The 10071-nt window shown below is 38.0% G+C and overlaps 1 protein-coding gene across 1 annotated transcript in view; it reads right to left on the bottom strand.

The window, feature by feature from the left end:
* Positions 1–10071, bottom strand: part of LOC107092899 (ATP-binding cassette sub-family B member 6, mitochondrial-like) — a 56112-nt gene that overhangs the window by 30918 nt on the left and 15123 nt on the right. The window contains exons 5-11 of the mRNA XM_015387599.1: positions 7071–7186; positions 6864–6985; positions 4647–4756; positions 4259–4324; positions 3979–4104; positions 3034–3110; positions 2399–2462 (exon numbers count right to left, since the gene is read on the bottom strand). Of these exons, the coding sequence (XP_015243085.1) occupies positions 2399–2462; positions 3034–3110; positions 3979–4104; positions 4259–4324; positions 4647–4756; positions 6864–6985; positions 7071–7186 (681 nt within the window). The remainder of the gene's footprint in view (positions 1–2398; positions 2463–3033; positions 3111–3978; positions 4105–4258; positions 4325–4646; positions 4757–6863; positions 6986–7070; positions 7187–10071) is intronic.

The following is a 10071-nucleotide window of genomic DNA, read 5'->3' as shown; positions in this document are numbered from 1 at the left end:
TTATTTTTAGATAAAGACCCAGATGAAAAGGTACATAGATATTGGAATATTTCTATCTCATAGTTCTTGTTTCTATCTATTTGAATATTCCAACATTTTAGTTAACATTTTGAAATTTAGGTCCTGGCCTGGGGTCTTTCTGCATGGAGTTTTAATGTTCTCCCTGGGCATGTGTGGGTTCTCTCTGGGTACCCCGGCTTCCTCACACAGTCCAAAAATGACTGTTATGTTAATTGGCTCCTCTAAATTCCCCTTAGGTATGAGTGCGTGCGTGAATGGTTGTTTTTCCTGTTGCCTGCGATGGACTGCCGACGTGTCCAGGTTGCACCTTGCCTCTCGCCCGTAGACTGCTGGAGATAGGCACCAGCGCCCCTTCTGACCACACTTAGGATAAGTGTGACAGTGGATGGATGGATACATTTTTCCAAGCCAAAAAGAGTGTGAGTATGGTCACTCATCCTGGAAGTGCTAAATCACATAAAATCGGGAAGTAGAGTGGGAAGTTGTTGAAGTGCACATGCTTTTCTTTCTTACACGATAACCCAGAGATGACTATCTGGGTACCCTGACTTCCCCTCATAGTTTCAAATATGTACAGTATGTTGCCTGACATTGCCCACATATGTTTCTACTTAAATATTGAAATTATTCAGCTTTTTTTTCCCACTTAACATTTTGACTGTAGTTTGACCTTTTTAGAACCGCTATTGTTTTTTTTTTTGTTTTTGTTTTTTCAGTTCCTTCATCCATTTCACTCTTGTCTGGCTGCACTCTCTTCAAGCTTCCCAAGCCAAGGAAACGGAGCTGCTCTGTTTTTAAGGTGCTTAAACACTTTTGTCTACATTCATGTGGCTGTTTACCATATCAAGAGCCTTTGAATTAACAAGCCTTTAGTGACACTGAAGGAGGATGCCTTTTCCCACAGAAGCACACATGCACAAACTGAAGCACGCTCAGACTTGAGAGGCAGGTTGGCCACAAATACACACAAACACAAAAGCTTGCTGACCAGCCTGTGAACTGACTTCTGACTGTAAATGTTGTTTTTTTGTTTGTTTTGTTGTTTTTGTTTTTCAGGCTCACCAGCAGTCATTTGGGTCACTTCGGATTCAGTTTTCTTTTAATCTGAATAAATCAGTAGCGGTATTCCATTTAACTGATCTGATTACAATCATGTGACCAAATGTGTCCAAAAAATGTCACTGACAATTGTATTATCTAAATGACCTGTTAAGTTAGTTAAGATGTTAATATATTGGCTTCTCTTCAAAGCAACAATTGTAACTTTTAGCTACTAGAGGCGCTAGACTTGTAACTTCCTGGAAAGCAACTTGTATTACAGTAATGTCAAAAAATTAAAAGGTCTTCCTCTGTTTTTTGGAAACTAATAACAAGCTATTTGATTGAGAAATGATGGAATTCGTTGTATAGACAAGGCTGCTTCACTACTCCAGATGAAATCCTACATTAGAGAGCTAAAAATACAAGCCTGATCAGTTGAGTGTCTTGTCAATTTTTTTGCCACACAGCAACTTTTAGCTTAAGGAGCGACATGTTTAAGAAAAAGACTGCCCTAAAGCAGTGCTCTAAGTCAAGTTTTTGGGGAAAGCAGACTGCACAGTGCACTGTTTTCATTGAGTTCTGTATATTGACCCGAAAAAAATCCCTAAATATATCTAAAAATAAGCTAATACTGTGGTAAGAAGTTATGTAGTGTTGCTTTAATAATTTCTTTATCAGGAAAGTAACATGAAAGAGCTTGTTTTAAAAAAAAAACTTCTTAAGTTACGTTTGAGGTCATATTTGCAGGTATTTTTGTTAAAGATTTGCAAAGTTTATGCAGTTAGATGTTCAGGTTTAAAATGTATCTTTGATTTTTATCAATCAGAGTTACCCACTCGAATGGCTAACTCTCAAATGAGATGTATCTAAAATGTTATTTTCTCCACAAATGTCTAAAGAATGAGACACTTTTCTTCATTTCAGGACTCTAAGTAAATAAAACAACCACTTATTTTTTAATTGTCTCAGTGAAGGGCCTCTTATGTCTCCGCTAAGATGAGGTTTATGAATTGGTGCTATATAAATAAATTTAATTGGATTGAACTGAATTTAATTGATGTTTTTTTCTTTTCTTTTTTTCTAATACTTGTTGAAATACAGCAACGATTGATACACAGACCTACACAAGGGTAGGGGATATAAGAATGACCCAGTTTCCTACACATCAGTGCAGGAATAATAAAACTTGCTGTATTTACAGCAAAATTATAGTTAAATTTTTAGAAAAAGTTATGAAAACAATTATATATAAATGATATCAGAATAACACATAGAGCAGATATTACATGACCAGGAATATAAGTTGAAAACCAGTTGCCTTTGTACCGTTACTTACCTCTCTGTGCTCTGCTAGTAGAGCCAGCATGTTTTCCATATCAATGAGTCCACTCTGAATTAACCTGCAGACACGTAGAGCAGCACTGGTTTTAAAATTGTTGATTTTTTCTTTCCTATATCATAAACTCATCTAAAAAATAGAAAGGCACAGCAAATGATCTATTTATTAGTTACACTCAGAAGTGGCAAAAACCCCCACAAAAAAACTGTACTTAAATCAGAATAAACCATCTGATATTTCAAAATTACAATTTCCCCATTGTGGGACAATAAAGGGTCCTGTTTTATTTACCCAGAAAAAGTAACCTAACTAATGACACAAGTAAGAGTAAACTTTGATTTATATTTATAATCTGTATACAAATAAAAACATTGATTTATATACCGTTTGTTCCTGACTTTTAAAACATTTCTAACTCAAGCCTCACGGTCCAATTATTTTTTTCCTGTTCTCCGTGCAACCAGGACAGCCCAAAACCTAAACATGAGACCTACAGTTTTTTGGCTGTAAATGGACTTTAAGTGGATGATCTGTTATTGGAATACATGGTGGAATACATGGTCTATATGGTGAAATATTTGAATGTGGTGAATGTAACATCTATCAAAACATTTATTCAACTATTTGCACACCTGTAGTAGGTCCCAAACCAATTTAGAGGAATATACAACTGGATGATATAGGTTCCAAACAGAACATAGTCTCCAACCTGCAGGGGAAGAGAAAAAACATTCTGTAAAGAAAATGACCAAGTTCAGACCAGCAATAAGGAGAAAGGAAAAGTCATGAAGTCACTGCAAAATACCCTCTTAATGGAAAGGAAGCACACTAGCAGTAGGCATTACATCCTTCTCTCCCCTTTTTTATTACTTTGAACTTTTTAAACCACCTCTCTTGCTTTCTTTCCTTTTTACCATTCCCTCCCACCTTTCCATGGTCAGAGAAGATCCTGTTCAAGTTTTTCATTAAGCCGAGCATTTTAGCTGAAGCGATGATACACCCCTTAGGAGAGTAAATCTGGCACTTGGACAACAAGTCTGAATTCTACACTGCCAGACAGAATGAAATGGAAAAGTAAAACATCTATTACCATAAATCAGGTATATTTGTATCTGTCATAATTAGGTCTGGGACATAAAAAAATAAACGCAATTTTAATCGCACACCATAACGTATTTATGTCGTTCTGCAGTAGAACGGCCAGACAGAAATAGAAGAAGAACCGGAAGAGCTGGTTTGAACTACAAGGAGAGACAACCATGGAAGAATTAGAAGAAGCAGATGAAAACATTTTAGTTGGCCCCGTGCATGGGAAATTTGGTTTAATTTAGTTTTAAAATACACGATGGGAGAGTCGATAATAGCATGGTCATATGTAAAATAAACATAAATAAATAAATAATATTTTGTTGATTAAGCTTATGTATTGTCATTCAAAACCCATGTGGAAAAAGTAACTTCTTGCTGTTTCCAAGTCAGGTATTTATATGCGAATAAAATGCGATTAATTACGATTAATTCGTTTTATGGCCATGCCATTAAAGATTTTAATCGAGTCCCACACCTAGCTTTAATACCTGAAACTGTTTCTGAGAGACCATGTAGGAACAGAGCAGAGATCCAGCAAGCAGTCCTGATCCGATGATGATGTTCTGTGCCTGATTAAGCAAAGCCAGAGAAGCTGAGCTCTTCCATTCACTCCTCTAGACAGAAAAATGGGATGTTTTCAAACAAAATAAATACTTTTGTTCTTTATTCTAAAAGAACAAACTGAACACACGCATTCAGGACATGACATGACATAAACACATTAAAATTATGCTTGTAAAACATCAATAAATAGTAATATTGAACTACCTGATAATTTAAAATAGCCTCATTGAAGCAGTGGACTTCATAATCTTCAGAATTGTAATATTTTACCTTTAAGGGATATGAAACATATTTAAAATTAATGTTCAATCTGGTTTGTTTATAAATAGCTTTAATTCACAACACATGTCATCTCAAGACAGTTTACAGGGACAGTTCAGTCGGATCATACAGTCAGATTTACAGAAGTTGTTTTTTTTAATTAAAGGAAAGCCAGCTGATTGCATCAAGTCATTGACTCCACTGCAATTCCTCAGCAGCATCAAACAATATGGGAAGTTAAACAAACTTGTTTCAGAGTTATTTAACTAGAAATGGATAATTTCAGCTTGCATCTTTGTTCTGCATTCACTCGTAATTGTTTTGTAACTACCGTCTCAAAGTTGAGCAGTGAGTCTATCGCTCTGGATTTTGCATTGTTGTCCTGGTTGTTCATCTCTCTCCTGTATTTAGTTCTCCACTCAGTGATCAAAATAGTACAAGCTGCAAAGGGGAAAAAATGATACTTAATTTAACATACAAACCATCATAATATTCATTCTCTGTAGAAAGTAGAGTTTATACTTAATTTATACACAGGTAATTTTGACCAGTCAGGTTAAGCAAGCCCATGTGGTCCAAAACACAGAGAATCCAACAGCCTGCTGATAAACACTTGTTAATGAGCAGGCCTTTATTGCAGAAGGGCTGTTTGGATATTATATATATATTCATGATTCCTATTGAAATTGGAGTGGTGGCTTGTACTCCTGTCGTTTTATGCTGCAAAGGCTATTTTCATTATTCAGATACATCTTTCCATCCTTGAACCATCACCTCAGCGTAGTGGAGGGGCTTCATTGCCTGGATGATCTTTGAGGCTATGTTGTCGGGGGGTTAAATGCCCCTGTCGTGGTATCTTAAAGCAAATAGACTCTGGGTGACAGGTCAAAAAGAAAGCGGTTCACAAAGCCCACATGACGACAAAAAATCGAGGCACATAACATCTTCTGGTACGGCAGAGATGGGACCACACCCTTGAGCGCCTGGTGGCCGGGTCCTTCCTTGTGGGAACGGGCGGGGCCCAGCCCCAAGGTGTTACTCTACTCAATCCCCCAGTGGGCTCACCAGCTGAGGGGGAACCATGAGAGACTGGAGCAAAGGGGATTGGGTGTCAGTGGCTGAGGCAACCCAATATGCGTTGCTTACACTGTCTTCATGGACAGGGCATGTTACCTTACTAGGATGGGAAAATGTGCTTGTGCCGGAGTTGGAAGCGATACTGGCCGGACATAGATGGGCTCTTCTCCACATATATCATGGGCTCTTGAATCCAGCTCCTTGACAGAGGCTGGACTCTCTTCTGCTCTGAAGTGGCCCATGGGGAGAGATCTAGGGCAGTAATTTTTGTCTCTCTAAGCTCAGCTGTCTTATGTTTGAGTTTACCCCAGTGGACTTTGCGTTTGTTATGGGGAAGGTTTCAGACTGTTGTTTCGGCCTATAGGCTGGAAGGAAGTACAGAGTACCAGGCCTTCTTAGCTCCCATGCAACGCCAATGTGGGAAATGACATTGACACCTGAAGGGGCATGATCGGGAGGAACGGACCATCAGCTCTGAACCCAAGTGGGGTTTCATTATTGCACTTCTATGTAAGTCAGTAACTTACATAGATGTGCAAAAATGTAATACCATTTACCACTTAAAGTCACGGATCGTCAACAATGAAAAGCATGTTCAAGCTTAAAGATGTCAATGAGCAAAAACAGCAGAGAAGATCTTCGGGGCTCCTCTTTCCTCCATAAAAGACATTTCATCTCGCGCTGCTTGTGCCGAGCCCGTAACATCACCAATGACCCCTCACACTCCCAACATGGACTTTTCCTCCCTGCTGCTCTCTGGGAAGAGGCTTTGCAGCATTCGATGCAGGTCCAGCAAATTCCGAAACAGCTTCTTTCCCTCTTTGCTCTGAACTTCCATATCGACATCTCAATCAGAACATCATATATTTTGATTAATTAATGGTAATAATTTGCTATCAATATCTATGTAAATACACTGCACTGTGCAGGAGTGAGGAGCTGGGCTCTAAATTAACTTCTCAAAAAATGTATTATATCACTTTTTATATTATTTAGTATTGAATATTAAATCATTTCTAAAAATGTGATCAATATAAAGCTCTTTAATTCATTATCTGATATTTCTGCAACCTTTCTTTCATTGTGAGCTTCTTTGCTCCGTCCAAATGTTCTAATGTGGAATAAAGAGATGGAAATTAAAGATTCTTTGTTCTGATCATTCAGTTCATGAAAAAACATAATCAACTCATTAACTGTCTATTCAAATAACTGTCAGTCGCTGTCCAGTTGTGCTTAAAGTTAGACAACAGGTGTTTTTGTTTTTTTTCTTCAAACTAGCACAGGTTTCTGCCGTCTGTTCTGGAGAAAACAAAACTGGCAATAAAAAGATGGTATATTTTTTCCAGCTCTTCCAGAGGATAGTAGGCAGTTTTAACTGAACTACTCTCTTTAACTTCTTGTATTGCAGAATTAAAGAATAAAGTTTTCTGTACTTAAAGATAGACAGAAAGTAAGCAAAGTAAAGACTTACTGAGATAGAGGACCATGCAGGTGAAAACAATGAGTCCAAACCAGATGTTGAAGTAAGACACAAAGTAAATAATTGCGATAATGATGTCAATGATGGTCGGGAGGATACTGAACAGGATGTAGCTAAGGATAAAACCAACCACATGTTGATCATTTTCAGCACTGCTGCATAATTTGACCTAAAGAGAAAACACTTCACCTGTCTCACCTTAGCAGATTATTGATGGAGGACATACCACGGTCGATGCTTCTTACCACATCACCAGTGCGCCTCTCCAGATGCCATCGTACAGACAATCCATGGAGGTGAGAAAACACACGGACCTTAGCCAAAAGGGAAAGTGAGCAAAGTGAAAAGTGTACAGTGTTGTCTTCAAATTTGCTTGTAGTGTGCTTGTAATGTGATCAGAAAAGCTTCCGTCATTCCCCTTTGAATAACATCGGCCATTCCAGTCCAGTCAAAGTTCATTAGGATGCCCACGTTCATTTTTAAAGAATATAAACCCTTAAAACTCAGGATTTTATTGGATGTATGAATAGGCCTTCACCAGCTTTTAGGATTATTTAGACTTCACATTCTTTCTTTGTCCTCGTCTATAAGATTTGGGTTTGACGTAAACAATTGTAGAGTATACCTCAAATCCAAAGGTCCAGCGATATTTAGTAACTGTAGTCCTCTGAAACTTATCGTGTTTCTCATAAATGTTATTAAAAAGAGATGAAACGGCAGAAAAAGCATTTCTGCTGCTAACAATAAATGTACTTGTGGGTTTTTAATCATTATTTCTCCAAGGCTTTTGAAACAGTTAATCATTGTATTTTTCTCCAAAGAATAGTTACCTCTTTGTCTTCCTTTTATAGCATTTAAATGGTTATATTGTCATGTTTCAAAAAGACAAAACATTTGTTTGCATTTACTGTCCCACGTGGAACTATTTTGCTACCTTTGGTTTTTCTCATTTATGTTAATGACTTATCTAATGTCAAAAAGACTATGAGAACAAAAAAAACATTTATGTGACAGCAAACATGGTTCTAGGCAAATACATTGACATTAAACATTTAATTTAAGTGGTAAATAAAATCCGACCCCAGTACTCCTAGATATATTGATTAGAAGTAAAATTGAGAGATCAAATGTATTGTGTTAGTGCAAAAAATATTATAGCACTGGTCAAATTAGAGAGATTAGTCACTTGGTAGTAAACTGCTTATGGTCTATTATAGTTATAATATTGTAAATATAGTCCACGCAAGTTGTTTTTTTTTTCCACTGCTGTGCCTAAAACTTTTGTTAACCAGATATATTTTGCCAGAAAAGTAGCACCACAAGATAAATGTTAATATTTGGCACCTTTGTTTCAGAAGGTTTAAATATTTATAAAAGCAAAACCTGTAAAATGAATATTCTTTTTAGAAGGTTTTAAAATATCCCAGAAAACTACCACTCATCTGCAGGAACTTTACAAAACAAGTTTTCAGGTGCATAATTATTTGATAGGTGAGTTATTGAACGACACCCTACTAAACACTTCACTTTCATTGATCAATTTTTTAAAGCCATGGAGAGGTGCCAAATTATTGAACACATAAACTAATATAGCTAGGAAGGTTCTCATTTCAAAGGTTTTAAAGCTAGTCTTAAAGAGACATTTTGCTATTTTTTATTTAGCTGTTTTAAATGCCCCTTTACAAATAAAACCTAATTTGATTAACAGACTGACACCTCAGTAGTTCAGCACCAATGCATCTATAAGAGTGTTGTCTATTTTCCTATTTTACATTTTACCTTGGATCAGAAGTCCCCGCACTATTCTGACTCTTAAAAGAGGCGGTCGCATTTTCGTGCTGCTCTGCAACTCCCTGATCTCCCTACTCTGTCTCTGCTTTGCTGTGTCTTGTATTTTCTGAGCCCTCTCTTCATATCACCCGAACTGAAACAATGGATCCGGTCAACTGGTCTCTCAATGCAATTAATCAACTGGAAGACAGGGAAAAGGGGACCTGTCCTGTCCTACCGGGTCATATTTCGTGGCATACACCATGGACTCCCGGAAGGCTTGGAGGATGGTGTGTTTCACAATGCTGTCAGTGGAGGATATCAAAGATGTATGGATTTTTGGTTTTATGATACTCAGATTTCTCTTTTTTGGATTTGGAGGATACCTGATGTATCTACAATTGCAGAGGATGTCGGCCACAATTTGGGCACAGATCAGGCTGCCGGCAGCGGTTGACACCCTCACACAGGCTGTGAACGAGCATGATTGGGGGATGAGCTGTATGCTGGGTGCGATTGAACGCAGGCTGGCTGCGGTGGTTTAACTCAAAGGTGAGATGGGATAATATCTTGGATGTGCACACTCGCTTCAAAGCGGAAAAGCCCAACAAATTTGGAAAATTGAATTCACCACGAAGAGCCAGCATTAAAAAAGACTCAAGGCTGATGGTAAATTCCTGTGCACCCGTCTTTCAAAACAATAATTGTTATTCTGGATTCAGTCTTCCCCTTTATCAAATACAACCAGGATGTTATGGTGAAAGGTCACAGAAGAACTGCTCCCCGCCTCCCCTATATGCGAACATCTGTGGATGCGTCCCTAACTGTTGATAAACTTCCATCTCATCAAAGACAATGGCCTGTTGACAGCGTTCACCGATAAATTGAACGCACTCATCATACACACAAAACCAATGTCTCAAATGTCAGATTGACTTCATGTGACTCCGCCTCCGATGTGATCCTCTGCTGAAATGTCTGTCTCTTGTCACATGTGCTTTTCTTGTGCTGAGGTTTTTTTGATACATCAAACTGTATCCTGTGAAGGATAAAGTGTGAAATATGCTTTTTTTTCCCCTGACCTTCCCCAATGTGGCTCCTATACTTCTACAAAGATTAAGGCAGCTGCCTACAGGCTGGGGCCCTCGGCAGCCGTAAGAACGAGCCAAAGGCAGGGTTCTGCGGCACGCATGGCCTCAGTAAACCATTCTTCCTCTCAGCCCCCCCCAAACCCAATGTATGCGATGAACGGTTTGTACTGAAACTGAAATCTGGATTGCAATGTAAATTGTAGTTGACAATGAAGTTGATTGATTGATGATTGATGATTGATTGATTGATTGATTGATTGATTGATGATTGATTGATTGATTGATTGATTGATTGATGATTGATTGATTGATTGATTGATTGATTAATTGATTGATTG

This window comes from Cyprinodon variegatus, unplaced genomic scaffold, assembly GCF_000732505.1.
Source record: "Cyprinodon variegatus isolate N-32 unplaced genomic scaffold, C_variegatus-1.0 Scaffold399, whole genome shotgun sequence".
NCBI lineage: Eukaryota > Metazoa > Chordata > Actinopteri > Cyprinodontiformes > Cyprinodontidae > Cyprinodon > Cyprinodon variegatus.
This window is presented reverse-complemented; position numbering and strand designations above follow the sequence as displayed.